General features: G+C 46.4%; 4 protein-coding genes across 6 annotated transcripts; 2 read left to right on the top strand and 2 right to left on the bottom strand.

Annotated features, from left to right (window-relative positions):
* On the top strand, positions 2243-6692 carry LOC8066854 (G-type lectin S-receptor-like serine/threonine-protein kinase At4g27290). 3 transcript variants are annotated; one of them, XM_021463283.1, is made up of 7 exons: positions 2244-4082; positions 4477-4575; positions 4919-5100; positions 5174-5384; positions 5509-5746; positions 5955-6105; positions 6180-6692. In XM_021463283.1, the coding sequence occupies exons 1-7, from the start codon at positions 2768-2770 to the stop codon at positions 6480-6482; spliced, it is 2499 nt and encodes an 832-aa protein (XP_021318958.1). In that variant the 5' UTR covers positions 2244-2767; the 3' UTR covers positions 6483-6692. The 3 variants fall into 3 exon arrangements, with proteins under 3 accessions (XP_021318959.1, XP_021318958.1, XP_002448589.2); XM_002448544.2 differs by having other exon boundaries at positions 2245-4082; positions 4922-5100; XM_021463284.1 differs by lacking the exon at positions 4477-4575 and having other exon boundaries at positions 2243-4082; positions 4922-5100.
* LOC8066853 (receptor-like protein kinase FERONIA) lies at positions 10714-14631 on the bottom strand. Its single transcript, XM_002447124.2, has 2 exons — positions 14409-14631; positions 10714-13882 (listed from the first exon to the last, which is right to left on the bottom strand). The coding sequence occupies exon 2, from the start codon at positions 13677-13679 to the stop codon at positions 11046-11048; it is 2634 nt and encodes an 877-aa protein (XP_002447169.1). The 5' UTR covers positions 13680-13882; positions 14409-14631; the 3' UTR covers positions 10714-11045.
* Positions 15385-19988, bottom strand: LOC8074759 (coiled-coil domain-containing protein 130). The gene is made up of 7 exons (XM_002447123.2): positions 19855-19988; positions 19600-19662; positions 19409-19488; positions 18610-18718; positions 16344-16503; positions 16098-16261; positions 15385-16002 (listed from the first exon to the last, which is right to left on the bottom strand). The coding sequence occupies exons 1-7, from the start codon at positions 19855-19857 to the stop codon at positions 15649-15651; spliced, it is 933 nt and encodes a 310-aa protein (XP_002447168.1). The 5' UTR covers positions 19858-19988; the 3' UTR covers positions 15385-15648.
* Positions 20088-22286, top strand: LOC8074758 (S-locus-specific glycoprotein S13). The gene is made up of 2 exons (XM_021463654.1): positions 20088-20711; positions 21188-22286. Exon 2 carries the CDS (start codon positions 21522-21524, stop codon positions 22284-22286), a length of 765 nt encoding a protein of 254 aa, XP_021319329.1. The 5' UTR covers positions 20088-20711; positions 21188-21521.

Below are 22595 nucleotides of genomic sequence, written 5' to 3'. Positions count from 1 at the left end.
AATACATATAGCCACATCACCCTTAACACAAGCCATTGGAAAAAAAAATAAATCCACTAATTTTTGTGCGCACCATACAACACCATACTATATATCTAATGGGGTATATTCTCAGTCTACCGTTGAATCTTCACTCATTGACACTAGGCCATCTTCTCCGGATGATCTGGCGTCTTATCCTTCATCGTCGTCCATACCATCCGGCCGGGTATTCTATTGGACCATGACTCTGGTCTTCATCGGATGATCTACTGGCTAGGTTGTTCTTATGCAACCCGGTCCATATCATCCGGTAGCCTTGATCTTCCATGTCTTGAACTATATGTTAGAGGGTGTTTGGTTTGGGTGTTAAAGTTTAACAAGTACTCCTGTAGTAGTTCCGTCTTATTTGGTAATTATTATTTAATCATAGACTAATTAGGCTTAAAAAATTCGTCTCTTAAATTACTCTCCAGCTGTGTTTTTAGTTTCGTAAATAGTCTATATTTAATACTTATCGAAACATTCCGGCAGTAAACTTTAACACGACAAAGCAAACATGCCGTTAGTTATGTGCATCCGATGATCGAGTGATTCTTCTTTCCGACGGTCACTGCCTTCGTCCTTTTTCTGTTGGCCTGTTGCTGGCTTAGGCCCTTAGTTTTCCATCTAAAATTTTTTCATCCATCCCATCGAATCTTTGACACATGCACGTAACATTAAATGTACATAAAAAATAAACTAATTATATAGTTTGACTGAAAATCGCGAGACGAATCTTTTAAGCCTAGTTACATTATGATTAGCCTTAAGTGCTACAGTAACCCACATGTACTAATGACAGATTAATTATGCTTAATAAATTTGTCTTGCAGTTTTTTAACGAGCTATGTAATTTGTTTTTTTATTAGTTTCTAAAAACTCCTCCCGACATCCTTCCGATATATTCAATGTAACAAAAAAAATTTCATCTGGGGCTTTTACTAGACTGCACTGTATGCCGCGGCAGGCCGGATCAATCTATCTTCGCTGTTCCTTGTACGCGTTTCAATTCCAACAGCCGCGTTCTTCGCGGTAGCGTGCTGTGCTGCGTGCGCGCGCTTGGCGACGTGTGACCGACTGACCGACGAAGTCGTCGTCGTCGAGACCACCCATGCACCTAAGGCCTTGTTTAGTTGGCAAAATTTTTAGGTTTTGACACTGTAGCACTTTCGTTTGTTTGTGGCAAATATTGTCCAATCATAGACTAATTAGAGTCAAAAGATTCATCTCGTGATTTACAGATAAACTGTGTAATTAGTTTTTGTTTTTGTCTAAATTTAATACTCCATACATGTGCTGTAAGATTCGATGTGACGGGAAATTTTGAAATTTTTTGGAAACTAAACAAGGCCTCAGCATGAGCGTAGTACATGTTACCAGTACCATCGTATATATCTTTCGTTCGTGAAGTCGCGTCATGCTTTTGTCATCTTGCTCGACAGTCCTATATATCTCGTGTGGGCAGTCCACTGTGGCTGACGGAGACGATACATAATAGTACTGTAGTTCCTCTACCTATCTCATCGAATGTTTAGACATATGCATAAAGTATTAAGGGCTTGTTTGGCACAGCTCAACTTCACTAGTAAAATTGTTTTTTAGAAAATAACTTTATGAGTGACTTTCTAGATGAAGTTAAGCTGTTTTGGGAAAAATATTTGGCAAAATAGTTTCACCAACTAGTTCATGCATAGTTGAGAGAGAAATAAGAGAAAGAGCTACAATAAGCTACTTTTTTCAGCTTCATCACAACTTATGTCTTTGTGAGAGAAGTGGAAAAACAGCTTCACCCATAAAGTTGTTTTGGAAATAAGTGTTTGACAAAAAAAACAGCTTACAACAGCTCATGAAGCTGTTGTAAGCTGTACCAAACAGGCTCTAAATATAGACGAAAATAAAAACTAATTACACAGTTTGGACGAAATTGACGAGACGAATCTTTTGAGCCTAGTTAATCTATGATTGGACAATATTTATCAAATATAAACGAAATTAATACTATTCATATTTTATAAAATATTTTGCAAGTAAAGAAGCCTAGACCGGGTCGTGCTCGCGTGGCGATCCACCGGCCAGCGGAGATGCGCGCGCGGGTCCTACCACTACTTGAATGCCTAGACTTGACGCGACCTCAGTCCTCAAGCCATCAAGCGTGTCGTGTACGTGATCGTGCTTTCTTCTTCGCGGTCTCACGGAGACAATAGCACGCGGGTCGTCAATGGTCATGGCCTACATATACTACGTCCTGGACTGGACGGTACATTCTCATCCCCGGCGAGTTCTTGTTTTGATCGCCATCCAACCACTGGTATGGTAGGTTGACACAACAGACAACACAAAGCAGATGAGACCGTGACTCACTCGAGCAAGGCTACTACTAGCTAGCTAGTCCGCGTCGATCTCCGCCACTTCGCGGTCCGCACCCCCAGCTCCTCCGCCAACCGCCGGTGGTGCCGCGCGCGGTGGCGTACCTGCACCGGCCGAATCACGATCACCTCGCCGTGTGGTTCGCCGCGCGCCAATCACCAACCCCTTCGTCAGCGCCACCGGCCACACTTGCAGTCCTGCTGTTCCAGTTCCAGGTGATGAGATGAGAGTTGCGTTCTGATTTTGACGAAGCATCACTTTCCACCAGATCCACACATCATATATACATCCACTTATTTAATTTCCACTACCACAAGAGCAAGAAGAGAAATTAAACCATCATCATCATGCCCATGCACGACACAAGGGCCTAATAATAATGGACATGGCCGCCCTCCTTCTTCTTCCCATTTTCGTCTTCATCATCACTTCACCCTGCCAATCGGAATCGGATGACACGCTCACACAAGCAAAGCCACTCTACCCCGGAGACACGCTCGTCTCCAGGAACGGTGTGTTCGCTCTTGGCTTCTTCTCCCCTTCCAACTCCAACGAGAGCTTGTACCTCGGGATCTGGTACCAGTACAACGGCACTCGTGATGTCACTGTGTGGGTCGCTAATCGCGACAACCCGGTCACCACCTCTGCGAAGCTCGCCATCACCAACGACCAACAGCTCGCGCTGCTGTCCGACTCCGGCCGTGCTCTATGGACGACGACGACGACGGCGGCGGCGGCGGCCACCACCACCACCGGAGTTGTCGCGGTGCTACTCAACTCTGGAAACTTTGTCCTCCGGTCAGCCAACGGCGGCGGCACCGCCATATGGTGGCAAAGCTTCGACCACCCATCCGCCACCATCCTCCCGACGATGAAGGTTTTGCTCAGCTACAAGGGAATCGTGAACACGAGCATAGTCGCTTGCAAGAGCCCCGGCGACATGTCCCCCGGGGACTTCTCCGGCAGCATCGATCCCAGCTCAAACCTCCAGTTCTTCGTTTGGAACAGCGGCCGGCCCTACTACCGCATCAGTTTTTTCGACGACGTCTCAGTGTTCAGCTTCGGCGGCGGCGCTACCTCCGCCGTCGTGCACCCGTCGGTGATCAACACAGGTGACGAGGTCTACTACACGTACAACGTCAACGTCTCCCACCACGGCTCACCGTTGACGCGTGTTTTGCTCAAGCACGACGGCAGCATGAGCCTCCTGACCCGGCAGAACAGCAACACTACGTCCTCACAGTGGACACCCAGCTTTGAGCGTCCCGGCCCTGGCTGCGACCTCTACGCGTCGTGCGGCGCGTTCGGCTACTGCGACCACACAGAGGCTGTGCCAAGCTGCCGGTGCCTCGATGGGTTCGAGCCCATCGACGGCCTCGACATTTCCAGGGGATGCCGGAGGAACGACGCGCTGGAGTGCGGCGGAGGGGAGGACCGTTTCGTGACTTTGCCCGGGATGACGGTTCCCGATAAGTTCTTGCAGATCGGCAACACAACCTTGGAGCAGTGCGCCGCCGAGTGCAGCGCGAACTGCTCTTGCACGGCGTATGCTTACGTCAACGTGAGCAGCGCCGGCGCTTTGGTCGACACGTCGATGAGGTGCCTGCTTTGGACGGGAGATCTCGTCGACACAGGGAAAGCATCAGCTGCCAGCTCTGGTCAGAACCTGTACCTCCGGCTTGCCAGATCTCATGGTATGCACTCCCGCCCAGTCTTACTTTTAAACCTACAAATGAAACACAACATACTCCATCTCTCTCTCTAAATACATTTGTTATTATGACGAGGGAGTATTTCTTCTTAGCTATATCCATAGTTTTCTTCCCCATTTGGATGACACCTCTATGTATCTTTAATATCCATTTTTTCCTTTCAAAAAAAAATATCCATTTAGTTGAAACCTTAGCTTACTACCAATGTCCAGCAATGCTAGCAGCTACACAGTTTGGCTTGTATTTAGGTGCTTCAAGTGTTTCACAGTCAGTCCTTTTAGGAGTTGAGTGCTCACAGATATAGCCAACTAACACTATGGCAAGTAATAATGTGTTATGCAGAAAATACTAACGGGATACACATTTTTGCTTGCAGTTCAACACAAGAGAATCTCACTAAAATTTTTGCTTCCGATCATAGCATGCCTGCTGCTTCTTGCATCCATAGCTTTCTTCTTGACATGCAAATACAGAGGTACAAAGATCAAGAGCCCTGTCTTCCAAACTGCAATGTTGTTGTGTCACGGGGATGTTTGGTTGGTAGCCATAATCCACCGCAACTAACTTTAGGTAAGTGTGGCAAGCCACAAAAAGTGTGGCTAGCAAATTAGTTGCCACACTTTACCATGCTTAAAGGAATCTTGTCACACTTTTTTACTCTATGACATGTGGAGCCCTAAAGAATCATGCCTAAGCTTAGTTGTCAACCAAACACTTGTCAACTTGGTCAAACTTGACTAAGGTAAAGTGTGGCAAATTGTGTCTAGCAACCAAACAACCCCTGTTGAGGGGGGAAATTCCATTGATGTTTCTACTAGCAGGCAAACGGCAAAAGAAGAAAACAGAGAGGAGAAAGATGCTAGAGTATTTGAGGTCTACGGATGAAGCTGGGGAAAATTTGGAGTCTCCATTTATTAGCTTTGAAGACATTGTCGCAGCAACTGACAATTTCGCGGACTCCAATGAGCTTGGGAAGGGAGGATTTGGCAAGGTTTACAAGGTACTACTGTACTAATTACAAAAAATTTACTTTGATAAGTACAGAAAATTCTTTGATTTTGAAAATCTTGTAGGGAGTGTTGCAAGGTACCAAGGAAGTAGCTGTCAAAAGACTTAGCAAGGGTTCAGGACAAGGCACAGAGGAGTTTCGAAATGAAGCAGTCTTGATTGCAAATTTGCAACACAAGAACCTAGTTAAGCTTATTGGTTGTTGCGTTCACCAAGATGAGAAGCTGTTGGTTTATGAATACTTGCCCAACAAGAGCTTGGATTACTTCATTTTTGGTACATTCATCTTTTTCATACCATGAATCTGAGAAACCCTTCCTTTAAAAAAAACTGAGAAACCCTAGTACCCAATAAATGAGTAGTCATATATATGCCTTTTTTTTCATGCTATTCTTATTAGACTCTGCAAGAAAGCACGTGCTTCCATGGCCAATAAGGTGTAAGATAATGCAAGGGATAGCTAGAGGAATTTTGTATCTGCATCAGGATTCAAGATTAACAATAATCCATAGAGATCTCAAGGCAAGCAACGTCTTGTTGGATAAGGAGATGAACCCCAAGATATCAGATTTTGGTATGGCAAGGATATTCAGTGGCAACGAGCTTGAAGCAAATACTAATCGTCTTGTTGGGACATAGTAAGCAACTCATGCCCTGTTAGTTCTTGATATACAAATTGTTTGCTCATGCTTATTCAGACTGTGTGAATGTGTGTATATACGTACCCTATACATTGGTGAAATCTTTTGCAGCGGTTACATGTCTTTTTTGAGAGCATACCGAGGTATGTATTTCATTAAGCAGACAAAGAGTTTGATTACAAAGGTTTGGTGAAATCTTTTGCAGTGGTTACATGTCCCCTGAGTATGTGATGGAAGGCGCCTTTTCAGTTAAGTCAGACACCTACAGCTTTGGTGTTTTATTGTTGGAGATGGTTAGTGGACTAAAGATCAGCTCACCACATCGCATCGAGGGTTTTTCTAACCTCATAGAATATGTAAGTATGCTCAGGATTAAAACTATAAGTCCATGCTTACGCTGGATCATTGTAAAAGTTGTATTTCTATTCAGGCATGGAATTTATGGAGAGATGGCAACATAGAAGACTTTGTTGACTCATCTCTTATGGAGAGTTGCTCCCTCGACGAAGTTGCAAGATGCATCCATATAGGACTGTTGTGTGTTCAAAACAGCCCGAATTGTAGGCCACTCATGTCAGAAGTTGTGTTTATGTTGGAGAACAAAACCACGGCACTCCCATCACCAAAAAAACCCATGTGTTTCGCATGTAGGGATTCCCAACCTGAAAAGGCCGGCGACAACAAGGAATTGTCCATTAATGGCATGAGCCTCACAACGCTAGGGGGGCGCTAGGTGATGTCGTTTTTCCTTTAAAATAAAGTGTCCCCATCTGTAACTGTTATTGCAAAATTAGTCTAGCTCCGGCCATCACCCAGAGCACTGCTTGCTCAACAATCACCCATTAAATGGACAGATTAATTTGTGAATGAAACAGGAGTTTTTTTTGGTTTTTTTTTTGAGCTTAGGAGTTCTTTTTCAGTGGAATGAGACAAGAGTTTTATACTTTGTTAGACTGCATAATGAACTTTACCATTGAGAGCCCAATACGCAAACAGTTGTTGTTCTGGGCTGAGAAGTCTTGAGAGGTCTTACTGAAGTGGGTCTAACCTATACTGTAGCTGTACCACAACACGGTCCATCCAGGCATCCAACAAGCGCTCTCTTTCCAGTTGCTCAGCAAGAAACGAGTGAGAACTCCAACAACGGTCGCATACCATGACCCATATTCAAAATGGATGGTGTACAATGGTTTAGTGGCAAGAAAACATGCTCCAACGGAGCACGCAATCACATGACCTATTTTGGGTCGGAGGCTACGCGGAGCACAAATATGCGTTGTATATCTGTCTCTTTGCGTCTCCATGCAGCGCCAGGCCCACCACCACGACCGAAGCTGGCTCAACGCGGCGGCCGCGCGGTTGTTCTGCCTCGCCACGGCCGGCATCGAGGGCAGCACGGGACCTGAAGAACCTGCTCCGGCGCCACCACACTACAACTAGAAGACGAAAACACGGGCGCCCCCATGCCGTGTCCCCAGTCCCCACCACCATAACGGGGATAGCTCACGCTTGCTCTAGATCCATGACCGCAGAAGGTCTCACTGTCGGTTACACCTGCTCCAGAAGTGGTGGCCACGAGCTGGTGCTTGTTCGGGCGACGAGATGAGGAAGGCACGCTACCCACAGACGACGACGGCGAGGTGGGCCTACGAAGGGGAGAGATGCCGGAGGTGGGCCCACGATGGGGAATGCCGGAGGCGACGTCACAGACCTTGAAGAGTAAGGGGAGGTCGCTGCCCCCATCTCGTGGTGACGGCGCGGCTGAGTGCGGCGAGGTGCCTAGGGCGACAGCGAGAAGAGGAATCTTAAAAAAGATTTAGATTTTGGGTGTAACTAAACGAGGCCTGAGGCAGTTGGCTTGGTAGACGAGGAGCACTTTTGTTATTAAATCGTCGTCGACGTCAAAGTAACTTTCGTTTATGGGTCCACATGTCATCTTCCATGCTTACTATAATTATTTCTTTTACGGCCTTAGGGCACTCACAATACAAGACTCTATCACAGAGTCCAAGACAATTAATTACATATTATTTATGGTATTTTACTGATGTGGCAACATATTTATTGAAGAAAGAGGTAGAAAAAATAAGACTCAAAGTTTTATTTAGACTCTAAGTTCATATTGTTCGAGGTAATAAATAACTTTAGACTCTATGGTAGAGTCTGCATTGTGAGTGTCTCATCTTCTTCTCACGGACTCTCGCAGTGCGCCGCCGCCCGCTCGGTAAAACTCCTGTTTCGTACGCCGCGCCGCCTGCACCGCGAACGACGCGCCGCCCGCCCAGCGCTGCCCTCGCAGGGGGACCGCGCCTCCCTCACTAGACACCAGGTTGCGCTGCTGGCACCGCTTGCCAGGAGCTCAGCCGCCGCGAGATCCATTGCTATGAGCTCACGGCTGCCGCACATTCCACATCGTACGTCCCGCGTCGCTGGGAGGGGCTCCGGTCGCAAGCCATCGCAATCTCCCCGCCGCCGGCTATCGAGGTGCGTTCCATTTCGCTCGTCCTGGTCTCTGCGCCTTCATCCGCTTCACTCGTGGACATAGACGGACGAGCCGACGAGGGACGCCGCCAACGAGGACGAACTCGTCCCCTCGATTGTAGGGGACGGGTCCTGACCCTCCTCGCCCCGGAACCAAACAGTTTTGAAAAGGACTCGCCTGGTAATAAAGATGGCAACGGGGCCCGATCCCCGATTCCCCGCGAGGAATTCTTTCTATTAGAGGATGAAGATGGTGCCAATTTCTCCCCCACGGGTATCCAAAATGGTAGAAAAGCAGTCCCCGTCGGGGCTGGCGGGGATGGGGATGGGGATCCATCCCCGAACCCGATCCTCGCAAACCTGCCCCGCAAATAGCTTATAGCGGCGCAGCTTTAGGTCTCTTCAAATCAGCCCATGGAGGCCCAGCAGCAGTCCAGTATATATATACAAAATCTAACCCTAATCCCTCAACCTTCCTCCTCGCCCACCACTCCCACAGCCACGGGAGGACCAGGCGCGCCGCCACCAGCGACTTCGACTTATTCGCGTCGTGCTGAGCACCACCGTGAGTCTACGCGCGGCCATCTCCCCATGCCCCTCCCTTGCTTGTGGCACGCTCAGTGCTCCCAGCGGACCGGTAAAAGTTCAGTGTCCGAGAAAGAAAAACAATGCTCCATCGGATTCCACGTGTCATTTTATTGATGTTATTAGGAAATGAACACTTAAATATGATTGGAACATTATTTTCAACACAACAAAGAAGAATAAAGAAAAAGAAGTTAAGCTATTTGCTGGTCTCAAAAGATATAGCTAAAAATCTGATTTATCGTAAGAGAAAACACTATTAACTAGTAAAAAAATATAAATTATAAGATAAACGAGCGGGCTCGCTAGCTCAAGTTGGTTGTTGTCGTCGCATATGGCCGACAAGCCCCTATTTTTATTTCTTTATTGAAATATAATATTGTTTTTTTTAAAAAAAAATCGTTGTCGATGGTGCAACTGGAGCCCATCGTGTACGCTGTAGCTTTCGCAGCTGCCTCGTGCTTTGGCCTCCAGTCCAGGGCAATGCATGCCTGATGAACTGAATGAGACTAATTATCTGGGTACGGTGCAGTGCAAATGGAGCGTAGCTACCGTGTTGTAGCTTTCGCGGCTGCCTCGCGTGCTTTGACCTCCACGGCAATGCATGCCTCAACTGAATAGAAATAGATAGTCTCATAGCTGCTGGCACGTTATTAGCTAGTGGTAGGTTCCGAGAACTAACAATGGTGACAACAGCTTGCTTTCACTAACATCTGTCAATTGTTTTCTCCAGGCCGGCACTTAAGACTTTGGCCTGGTTTTGCATCAAGGCTAAGAAGAATATTGCTGAACCCTTGAAGGCTTGGTGTGAGAATAGGCTATAGGGTACCACAGTTTTTTTGCCTTTGGCCTTGAAGGCCTTGTATTGTCCCTGTACATTATTGTATTCTTTTGTTCATATTTTAATAAAAAAAATATAGATAGGGGACTTTTCTGCCGTATGCGTCAAAAAAACTTCTCTCTACTTTCCATGGCAAAGAGCCAAAGGGCGCGGCTGCCGGCTGCTGCATGCAATCCCGGCCGATTGCTTGCCACGGGGATATTTTTCGCTTTTGTGAGTATGACTTCTGTTGAATATTGAAAATGTCAAAAAGCATTTAGATTTAGATGTGGATGAAACTGAATTATGGTGGACACAGTAACCATTTGCCGTCCCCAGCAGGGAGCCTTGAGCGTGTCACGGGCTCGATCGACAGTTATCCGGTCACGTCAGACGACCTAGCTACCTTTTCAGAAGAAATCAAAATGAAGACTGGTGTTTTGGTTTATACCATGTATAATTAATTAATAATTGCATAGCACTGTGCGTAGGTTGGTGACCTAGACTTTTCAGCAATTTGTGGGGCCCGTATGCTGGAATTCCTTTTTGACGAATTCGGATGAGTCCAGCGGAGACACTGACTGGCATGTTGACGGAACGGATAGGTCGTCCGGCATGGCGGCTGTCTGGACTCTGGAAAGAGGAGCACATAGGTTTATTGTTTGATGGAAGACCGTGTCATCAGCACGAGTCGTGTGGTAACAGATTCTGCATGCATGGACCCCATCATAATTGTGATATTTCCGCTAACAACAATCACTTTTGGCCTCACTGGCATATGCCCTTGTAATCACTGGGCTGGCGTGTGAGACATTACAGTATGGTATGCACTATGAAGTATCTGAGTGTCATGTATTATTGTGATTCCTTCAGCTTGCGATGCCTCCTCACAGCTCAAGGTGGGCAGGAATCACAGTGTAGACTGTCGATCAGTAAATATATATGACTACTATGGTCTGATGGCCAAACACTGAACACAAACTTGGTGAGAAAAAAGTATATGGGTCCATGAACCGAAAATGCATGATTTCAGTTTTGAACCTTCTGTGTCTCCCAATTCATTTACTAGTTAAGGAGATTACAATCAAGGAAATCAAAGGGTGACACCTTACTTTCATATATATGTGAATATTACAAATCGGCCTTGAAGTGAGAAACATACCTCAGGTACATGTTTAAGCAGATAATTTAAAGGGAAGTACCTTGCCATTACAGTGATTTCTGCAGGCTCTGGCACAATACATACATATAGGATGAACTACTTTTTATTAAGATGAAGCAACTATATGCTGAATATATATGTATATAGGATAACTATACTAGTAGGTCATATATATATATACCATGAAACTAGAAACATATAGCAGATCAGAAGAGATTAACTGCAGGCTGCAGTTCTATTTTCGGTTTTCATCTGCCACCTGGATGCATGAGCTGCGAGAAGACACTGCTTGGGGTCAGCCCATCTGAATCCACACTTGCGAGGCTCCGTCCTGTCATGCTCATACTCGTTGATGTGGTGGTGGTGGTGTCTGTCGTTGGTTCATCCGAGTGAAGCCTGAGGATGGTAAGTGGAGACGTGTTTGAAGATGTCCCGTCGGTGACGCTGCTACTGTCCTCCGCACTCTCCTGCAGCTGGAGTGCAAATTCAAGGTTCCAGAGGACATCGGCCATAGATGGTCTATCGATGCTGTGATCAGCCACACACTTCTCTGCGGTCTCCGCGAACTTCATGAAACATTGGGGAGAGATTTTCCCTTGCAGATATGGGTCGATGATCTGCCCAAGAATGCCTTTCTTCTGGGAGTGCAGTGCCCAGTCGGCGAGGCTCACTTGCTCCTTTGGAAGCGAGGGGCTCAGGGCAGGGCGTGCACAGAGGACCTCAAACAGCACGACTCCAAATGAGTAGACATCAGATTTCTCAGTGAGCTGCTGCCGTCGGAAGTACTCAGGGTCAAGGTATCCAAAGCTTCCCTTCACAACCGTGCTCACATGGGTGTTATCGACATTTGGACTAGTCTTTGACAGCCCAAAGTCAGAAACCTTAGCAACCAATTTGTCATCCAACAAAATGTTGGTGGTCTTGACATCTCTGTGTATGATGGTATGCTTTGCACCTGTGTGCAGGTAATGCAGTCCCCGAGCGGCACCGATACATATCTCAAGCCGCTTCTTCCAGGAGAGTGCTGGCTTCTTGGTGTTGTACAAGTGCTCCCTCAGAGTCCCATTGGCCATGTAATCATACACTAGAATCATCTCATTCATATCATCGCAATACCCAATCAGCGACACAAGGTGACGGTGTCGGAGCTTCGACAACATCTCAATCTCAGTCTGGAACTCGTGCACACCCTGCTCAGACGTTGGGTTACCACGCTTGATTGCCACCATTGTGCCACTATCTATCTCTCCAAGGTACACATTTCCAAAACCACCTTTGCCGAGGAGCGAGGTTTGATCAAAATTATTGGTGGCTGCCTGGATTTCACCAAATGAGAAGTGGCGGCAAAGATTAGATGGCAATGTTGATGTACGGCTCCCTGTAGTTGTTGTCTTCCCTGAGGTGTTTGACCGTGACTTGCTGTAATCAGTGAGAGGAGTCCACTGGCCATCATCGGGTTTCCCAGATTCCTTTGCTACCTCCTTTCTTCTGCAGATGATGCACACACCAATAAAGGCAATGAGCAGCGCAGCAAAACCACCAACAGCTCCACCAACGATTGCCGGCACAGAACTTTTGTTTCTGCCACTAGATTTCCCATTATTAGTTTCAACAGATGGAAGGGGAGGGTTGAGCCCATTAAGACTATTGTTTCCATAATTCTGCAGCTTGAAGACCTCCAGACCATTCAATATTGCATCGAAGTACTCAGGTCTCGTCGAAAGATCTGGGTGGAGGGCAACCCATAAATCCGTCTGACCAGAACCAGCTGTGATGGTAACATAATCTCTGTACACTGTGTTGCCAATTCCTCCGCTAAACGCGATGACATCCATTTGCTGTTGTGCTGTCTGATTGTTGATGTAGATGAAGAATGACCTCTGATTCACCTTTGTTATCGGATACTGGATCTCACAGAAATGGAACCTTAGGAGGTAGTAGAACCCAGCATCAACAGGTAAAATCCATGTAAGATTGTGGTTCAGGTTGATCTGGGCATTTGGCCCCATAGAGCGAGCAGTTGCATAGACATTAAATGGTGCAGTGTAGTTTGGTACACTGGGTGTATACGTGATTGTAAGATTGTTGTCTTTCCCAAAAGTCACACCATAATCAGAAGCATATATGTAAAAACTGTCGTCTCCCCATGAACGGTAGAAGTCAACATCTCCTTGTGGTGGGATGGCCTGGCCTCCTACATTAAGCCGGTACATTGTTTGGAACCCCGTTCCAGCAAGATCCATGTTTCCTCCATTGACTAGTGTTGGTTTTGGTGTTGTGAAGAGGTCAGGTGTGGGCACAATTTCGATCCCGTTGATGAATGCATAAGAGCCATTGTGGTGTGTGGATGGGGAGAAAGTGAGGTTTAGGCTGCCTTCAGTAACGTTTATGTAGTATTCACGAACAAAGAAGGCGACACTAACTGGAGTAACTGCCGCAGCAGTTTGGGAGGCATTGAAGTCATATAAAAGGGTCAGATTGCCGGCTGTGACACCAAAGTAAGCATCTGCAGCAGCATGGTTGCTAACGTAATTGGTAGGATAGAAGTAGAGGCGCACGAACATGCAGCCAGGACTAACAGGAAAGGAATAGGTGTAATTTGAGGTGAAGATGCGAGCAGTCATGTAAGGCGTAGCGGATGGTAGTGAAGAGTCCTGGTATGAAGCAGTTGCTGCAATTCCTTTCAGTGCAGGCGCAAACTTGGAATTGGTGTCGCTGTCCCAGCTCCGGCCATCAGCATCTGGGCCTGTTGGGCTTGTTGCTCCACAATCCAAGCGTATCTGGCCAGAGCCAATGGTATTGTTGTCAGCCGCCACGGCAAGTGCCAAGATGCATAGCAGTGTGAGGCATCTGAGGGTAGCTGACAAGGTTGGGTGTGCCATTTGATTGTTGGTGTCTCACAAGGCTCTTTTTACAGCAGTTTAGCTATAAGATAAGATGGCTGGCTCTAGGAACATCTCTAGCTTAGCAGAACATTGGGCCTTTTCTCTTTGGGGTTTTGGGCAAGAAAGAATCTGGCAAATTGCTGGGTGGTCGGGACAGTAGTCTTTCAGTTCTTGTTCACCGAAAAAGGCATATACAGATCCTGCCATAAGAACAGAGAAGAAATCCAACTTTAGTAGTTCCTTTCAGAGAAAAGGATTAGTGAATATCGATAAGATGGACAGCGATGAACTGACTCAAGGTGGATATGTAAACTCTGACACCTCAGAAAGAAATAAAACACAAACAAGGGGTTCTACCGACAGAAAAAAAAAGTATAACATAAGGTAAAGAGAAAGGGCTACATTAGGAGGTTAAGGACTACAAAGTGCATAGGCCTAGCGCTATCGGTCGCGGATTAGAATTTGGTTTGCCGAAGTAAGAACATGTACCCTGCTAAGTAGAGACTGTATGAACAATAATCTAAATTCTGAACTGAACAACCGGGCACCGCAAGAATCATATCATAGAGAAAAATAGCCCAAATTTGGGGATCCCGCGGCCAAATTCGGAGGCAGAAAGAAAACTTTCAGGAAAACTAGAAATCCAAGAACAGCACCAGTGCACCACAGAGCCCGGCCAAACATAGGAGGAAACAGGGAGGAACACAAGGAAGTAGAACCAGTTACCTAGCCAAGATGCAGGCAGGAGGAACGCTTCTTGCGAGGAGGGGAGGGCGGCCGGACTAGCGGGGTGAGGCAGCGGCCGCGGCGTATTTGGTGGCAACTGGCAAAATGAAGGAGGCGACGAAGAATTGAGCGATTAGTTTCGCTCGCACTTCGCAGTGCTAGTGGTAGATATAATGGGGGTTTGGGGGGTTGGCACTTTGGCTGGCTAGCTTTCTGCGGGTGGGTCTTTGATTGCTACGAGTAGTGGGAAAAATGTTCACGGCAGAAAAAAGATAAGAGTGGAGGCCAGCAGGTGGGGACAGCAAGCATTCGGGCAACGACCAGCGAGCCAATTTGGCTTGGCAAAAAAAAAAAAAAAAAAAAAGTGTCTGCTCCGCTCGGCTCGTGATGGTGCAGTGGTGAACGAAAAAAAAAAAGACGGGTCTGGCGGTGGAACTCATCCGTTCGTCTGACGAAGTCGACGCGCCGGCGCCGAGCTGCCGAGGGTGGTCTTCCGTGTGATGGCGGACCACGTCCGCCCTGCCCCGACACGCCGTGGCCGCAGTTCCACACCACGCACCTCCATTTCGGCTCCGACGTCGCCACCCCGCCGTGCAAGTCCGGGCTCAACCTCGACGCTGCCTATCTGCGCGGCCTGCTGCACCTCCGGACGCTCTCCATCTTCGGCTGCTTTGTCGCCGCTGAAGCTGCCGCCTGCGCTGCTTGCAGCCGCGTCTGAGCTCTGAGCAGATTGTGTTCAAGTCCAACTCCACGGAAGCAGCAACGACAGGTGGGGATCCTACGAAACCACAACTGCCTCGCAGGGCCGATTCCCAGCTCTCCGGCCGCGTGCACTGCCGACGGGCAGCAAAAGGAGACCCCATGGCAAATGGGTTTGGTGTGGTTTCCACAGCCGAAGAAATGGTGCGCGGGGTGGGTTTACTGTACTTGTATGTTCAAAATAGATTGGTGCAGTTTCAGTACGGATGCTGGCCCATTACCAGGTAATCTCAAGTCCCAACCAGTATACAGCAAAAAACAATGACAACTGTGTCACAAAAAAACCAAAACAATGGTAACATTACTTTACACGTTCGTTCCTGACCCTACACAATCCTTTAGGTATACTACCATGATACAACCAAAAAACCATAGTAACATTAAAAGCTATAACACGTACATTCCATCATAATTCATATAGAACCAGGCAGCTACTTCCCGCACAGTGCAAGTATTTCTCAAGCTTGAAAGCCTGGGCTGCCTACTTGCGCGCTGCCAGAACCGGCATCCGGGTCCTTGAGCTCGCGGAACTGGCGCTCTGCCAGGAGGATGGCTTCACCCTGCCTGCCATCAGTGTGGTGGCCGCGCCAGCTTTTATGTTCCGCCTCTTCAGCACGAGGTCGAGTTTACAATTTGATGCTGAGCTCGATGACTCAGGGAAGATGGAAGCAGCTTTGATAGCTGCTCTCTTGTCCTTTCTGTTCTTCTCAAATCTTGATGCAAACTTCACTGAAGCCGCCGCGGCGGCATCAGCTGCAGAGGGAGGCAAGAGCCGCACTCCGAGGCCCATCTTTCTCGCGGACTTCTTCTCTTCAGCAACTCTCTTTTTTTGGCTCTACATAAAAACACAAACAGGTGGATAAGAAATGTGGTGATTGCATAGCCTATGGTGAGCATAGTTGATTAATTTATAGGAATTCATTGGATGACCCTAAGACGGTCGCGCAGTGCTCTGTTCAGAGCATAATCATCAGAGTGACGGCTGTCAGAGAGTCGTTGAAGGCGAACTAAAACTGGCTCAGCTTCTTTTTTCTTCCGAAGATCCTCTTCCTGGTGTTCAAGCCGATACATAGGATCCGCAAGCTTGTCTCGATCTGAGGAAAGATCCATAAATAAACATCATGCATTTTAAACAAGGGTTTCTCATGAATATAATAAATCTTTACAGGGTTGAACCTTCATCTGCTGGCAGCAGCAATGTCTCTGCGTCCTCAACATCAAAATCTTCTGTTTTCTTTTGGGCCCCACTGATTATGACATATTCAGTATTCTTTGGGTCTGTCTGTATGACAATTTCATGCTTGCAGCAGGGTGATTTCATGGTGAAGCTCCATATCTGTCAAATAAACATTTGTTAAACAATGTCAGAACAGCATAGGGAGAAAGTGATTTAGAAGAACATGTGAAATTAAGCAACTGAAATATATGGAAAGCTCTAGGCATTAAGAATTTCTCACATTTCAGAAGAGAACAAATGAAGTTTGTTAGCATGTATTATACAACATTGCAGACCTTCTACAGTGATATGGCTAAAGATTGCACCAAGTTAGGACTCAGTCCTTTTCTACTGCATATAATCTTTCTACAGAACTAGTATACACACTTTAGTAAATGATTCTACATAAACCTAAAAGGAATTAAAAGCTACTGCATAAAACATATTTTTACCACACAAGAATTTTTTCTGAGAAAAAAAACTGAATATAGGCAAGAAGACAGAATATACAATAAAACAAAGGATCTTGTTATTATTACATCAAATGACAGTGGAACCCACAAAGTAGGGCCACATTTCAGAATAAACAAATAAATTGATATATTAAACGAGAAATGGATGCAGGTCACACACCCACATAGGTTTAATATGAATATCAAGTCAAGGTTACAGTTAATATCCATAGCACACTTACTTTTAAGCTGCTGTGGAAGTGCAAATCTAAAAAGAATCTTGTGATTAGTTAACAGACCATATTAAACTTAGAGACAAATTCATTCATCTGATATTCCATTTGTATGTGCTGTCATTTGGAGAACCTATGGTATCTGTCTAAACCTTGTTCAGGAAAAGGATTAAGGCAGAAATTAAAATAACTAAAGATATCATACTATTAAAGCTTTAAACAACAGAACTGAAATATCACATTTCGAAGGGTAAGTTCCTCAAGGGCCTGTTGGATCTTGGAGCATTTTCAAGCCATGGTACTTAAAATTAGCAGTTAAGTGTACCAATACTACAGTTCGTCATTTCTCAACAACACAGTTTTTGCAAATTTTTGTGACTGGTAACAGCAGCACTGAACATCAGTCAGACTCAAAGAAGTTTAATAAAATTATCTTATGTTAATGATTTGTTATTAAAGACAAGCAACACTCAGGTCTGAAGCTCACAGGTTAATTTGTTAATTCGGAAGGTTGAGTCGCTATCTTCAACATTGTCAAAGTTTTGAAAGAAAATTGGCCAAACGACGATACAATGAAGCCTATAGCAAGGATAATATGGTCTATCACTCTATCTAATGACACAAGACAACATTAGCAGATGTTTTTCACAAATTGGTCATCGACCATTTGTTTTGAATGAAGAATAACATTAATCATCAATACTAGGTTAACTGGTTGTAACTCCTGAAGAATACAACCATAATTAACTTGGCGGACATGTTCCCATCAATGATCAATGGTTCGTAGTCGAGCAGATTTTATGGCTGAATTTATTAATCATGATTCACAACTAACAGAGGCATGCAGATCAGAAAGATATGGTGGCCCATTTTGCCTAACAGTGGTTCAGGTAATGTTGAATCCTATATTCCTATTGCACACAAATTAATCTAATAAATGTTATTTCTCAGTTCAAGAACTTACAAATACATTTTAAGGAAAGCACAAGGTATGAAGCACATCACTCAGACATTTAAAGAGAACTTAGTTGGCAACCTCAACACCAACATCTACAGTACACATGCCTCAGTTCTGCCCTTGGTTTGATGCTAAACCCAAAAATAATCTGTTTCTACTTTAAAATTTACTAATCATTCTCACATGCCTCAGTTTTGCCCTTGGTTTGATGCTAAACCCTTTTTCCAAAAATAATTTGTTTCTACTTTAAAATTTACTAATCATTCTGAATACGATTGACCATGTGAGGTATATTATATTTGACAGAAAAGGATGATAGTCTAGGAAAAAATGTGAGGTGAATATCGATGGGTGCTTCAGTTTGGTTCCTGGTTGAAGCTAAACCAATATACTCGGTTGATAAGTAAATAATTAGGCTGAATCTAGCCTATGTCGAAGGAAATTCAGCAGATTTTCAAATACCAATCAATTAAAAAAATGAGAAGTCATCTTATGCTTCATCACATGTTGGAGATTGTCAAACAGCAACAGTGCATAGCACTGTAACTGTAAGTAAAAAGCTGTACAGTTATCAGTCAAGTACCTTGGTAGAGTAATAATTTCCAACTTGTTTCTTCTCAGCATTAAATCTTACTCCCTTCGCTATCATGGAATTGCATCCACCACACCAAATGTTAAAAGGCATCTCAAATCTGCAAGATCATTTCAAGTGTATAATAAGCCAATGGATGAAAAAAAAAACTAGAATAATGGTTTTGCAAAAGAAATATCTAATCCCATGCAAATAAGCAAAATCAACAGTGACGTGCATATGTTTACTTCATCTATCAGCCACTTTCAAAAATTCAATAAGCATATCTTTGGTAAATGTGATACACCATTCAGTGGTACCCTGCCTTTCAGCCACAGGCAATCTGAGTGAATTGCATCAAATTTAAGGAAAAGGCACATAAGAGTAGGATCAATCTGCCAACTGTTGTTCAAGGATGTTTAATGCTTCGAAAGGCAATAAAAAAACGACAAGTTAATACTTATTAATAGGAAAGGATTAGGAAGAACCTTCCTGAACTTGTTGGCATAAGTGTTCATCCATACATGTCAGTCCTCTACCTCTCTATTTGTTATTTACAGCACCCTTCCCCCCCAATGTCCCACCATCAAACCCCACCCCAAAATCATACAAACAAGCAAACACATGGACATACACAGAGAGGTCGTGGCGGATCCCTGTGGAGCCTGTGGGGTTCAGAGAATTTGCAATTATATATGTTAATGTGTAATGTTTTGTGTTAATTGATTTTAAATCAATATGCTTGGCTCTGGATCCCTGGTGTACATAATCTAACATCACATCCTTGTAATGTTTTCAGAAGAAAATAAACCTTATAATCAGGATGCCCTGGTCGAGCTTCCTCGCCCGCTCCCTGAGCGCATGCTGTCCATGGAACTTGTTCAACCCACCCTGATCAAGAACAAACATGAGCAACAGCGGCAACGAATCAGCGACCACAGGACATATAATAAACCAAAATGAAGAGGCTACACGATGTTTCATCGACGAAGAGATCCGTACCTTCTTGGGGCTCCATTCCGGCGGGTAGTAGAAGTTATCCGCTCTCGCCGCAGCGAGCGACGACTGCAGAGAACCAAAAGAACCAATCCGTCAAACAATCGAACCGCCGGCGAATAACAAAGCATCACATCATGCCCCCGACCGGCATGGATTTAGGACAGGGGTGGGCAAATATTCCGAGGGAGGGCCCCCGAGATTCGGAAAGGGGGAAGGAGGGAATAGAGCGAAGCCCCTAGGGTTAGATCCCCAACGTACCATGTTGCCTCCTGGGTGGGAAAAGGGGAGAACGAGATCGGCGAAGATGCCAAGTTTCCGGCGGCGGCGGCGGAGATGGCGACCGTGGCGAACGGCGTCGAACCGCGTGAAGAGAGGGGCGGCGAGCCGGCGACTGTTTGTCTACCGGAACACGACTCGTGAAGGACCGAGAAAGCGTACGACGACGTTTTGAAGGACCACGACTCTTGCCTCTCTTCCTGATTCCTGACTTCTAGCGCGGCTGCGCCTGCGGCTCCTCCGCCTCGGCCCCGAACCAGCTCCAGTCCTCCGCCGACCGCCGCTTCGCCAATGGCCACCCCACCGCCGCCTCCGCAAACCGGCCCAAAAGGAAGGTGAACGCGTGCTTCCTCCAAAGCCTAATGGGCCCATGCTGACGGTGGCTTTGCCGTGTAGTGCCCTTCCAAGCCCACGGCCTCCCGGAACAGCGCGAGCCCATTTTGTGGGGACCCATACGATACGATACGATAGCAGCCCAGCTAAACCCCAAATACCCCGAACCCCGTCGTGCGGAACAGAACGGCGGAAGTTGCCGGCACTGCGGCACCCACGCCGCCCGTCGGTCATGCCGCCGCCGCAGCCACAGCATGCCTCTCATCTTCCTTCCCTTTACCTCGCCGCCATCCTAGCCCACTGCCCCGCCACTACCGCCGGCCACGCCTACGCCTCTAGTTGCGACGCCTACCATTGGCAATGGTGCCCACCCCCGGCCGGGACGTAAGGTCGGAAACCTTCCGAAATCTTTGGGACATCTGCCCTGGGCCCCCAATGCTGATGCCGTCGCCCTTCCCGACCGCGTTAAGCTACTATCTCTTGGGAGTTTGGAGCTCCGCCTGACGGTAACCTGATTCTTAGCATCTCCCTCTTCCGTTACTTCTCAACCTAGCCTTTCCTTGCACAGACCAGCAGCAATTTCTGTGCAATTTCCAGCTAGCTAGAAGTATATTTGTAGACTGATGTGGCACTAGCACGATCACACACAAGCCAATGCTTTTCTTGGTCTTTAATTTCCCACGGTAGACCTGTCGCAACGCTGAATAATCCACTGATGGCTGTGCTAGAATGACAGCTTTGACCTATGAGGCGAGCAGGTAGCGAGTGTCAGCATCAGCTACTTCGTCACACACATCTTGGATTTCTTCAAGCATTGGATCTCCAAACTTGATGGTCTTGCTGTTATCCTATGTTTCTACAGTCAGGAAATAACCGAATAAATGTATCCCTTCATCCTTAGTATGCACCTGAAATATGAGCTTCAACATACGACAACTGGACTATCCTAGTCTAATTTTTCTTAACGTCCTTTCTTATGCAGTTGGATTCACATCAACCCATGTGTTGACGTCAATTGGAGTGAGACATAAACTAAATTCCACCCCAATCCACCTCAACACATGTGGATTGAGGTGAATGCGGCGACATCCAAACAAGACCTAAGCGAGCTGGATTGTTCCCCTTTTTCCATGTGAATTTGACAACTGACCAGAACAGCGACTGAGTTGGAGGGACAGAAAAGTCTGAGCATCCGTGCCATTTTCTACTCCTTGGAGTTGAACTGTCCGAGGGTTCATTCTTAGCTACCATTGTGCTATCTCCTTGTTGTGTTCTCCACAACCATATACCAACTTGCTAAGGAAGGCCTAGTGGCCATGGCTTACCTCCCCATTTTCATCTTCCTGTTCATGGTTGTCTTGTGCCAATCCGATGACAGGCTAACACCTGCAAAGCCACTCTTGCCCAGCGAGGTGCTCATCTCAGACGGTGGTGTCTTTGCTCTTGGCTTCTTCTCCCTGAAGAACTCTTCAAGCTCTTATGTCGGAATATGGTACAACAACATCCCTGGGCGCACATACGTGTGGATTGCCAACCGCGACAACCCAATTACCACCAATTTGCCTGGGAAGCTAGTTTTTACCAACAGTTCTGACCTTGTCTTGTTAGACTCCACAGGCCGCACGATCTGGATGACGACAAACAACAGCACCACAGGAGGCGGTGAAACTGCTTCCATCCTGCTCGACTCGGGGAACTTGGTTATCCGGTCGCCAAATGGCACTGACATATGGCAGAGCTTCAATTACCCGACTGACACAGTTGTCCCCAATGTAAATTTTTCACTGAGCGTAGCTTATGGTGCTACACGCCTTGTTGCCTGGAAGGGGCCTGATGACCCATCCAGCAGTGATTTCTCCTTGGGTGGCGACCCTAGCTCAGATCTCCAGATTGTCGCTTGGAATGGGACACAGCCGTACTGGAGAAGAGCCGCATGGGGTGGTGAATTGGTACATGGCATATTCCAAAACAACACAAGTTTCACGATGTACCAAACAATTGTCAATACAGGAAACGGGTACTATCTGCAACTGACTGTGCCTGATGGCTCACCTAGCATACGCTTAACTTTGGATTTCTAATTTCTATTTGCTATTATCTATTCCTGGTTTTAAGGGGATTTGTTACCCCTATTAGTTTGGGCTAAGGCTTTATATATTCTGTAACCGTGAACATTGGAGGCAAGCAAAGATTATTATCCTATCTCTTCTCTAAACCTTAAGCCTGCGGTAGAGGGGTATAACCTCACCGGAGAATACGGGTGACGGCTACGAGCTCCGTAGCCGAGGCCCTGCACGTCGGGGGCTTGACGCCCTTGACAACCTGGTATCAGCAGTCAGCCGCTCCTCTCGCGCTCGTTCTGAGCCATCTACCGCTGCCACACCCGCCCA

Source organism: Sorghum bicolor, chromosome 6, assembly GCF_000003195.3.
Source record: "Sorghum bicolor cultivar BTx623 chromosome 6, Sorghum_bicolor_NCBIv3, whole genome shotgun sequence".
NCBI lineage: Eukaryota > Viridiplantae > Streptophyta > Magnoliopsida > Poales > Poaceae > Sorghum > Sorghum bicolor.
The sequence above is the reverse complement of the archived record's forward strand: the minus strand, read 5'-3'. Positions and strand labels throughout refer to the sequence as shown.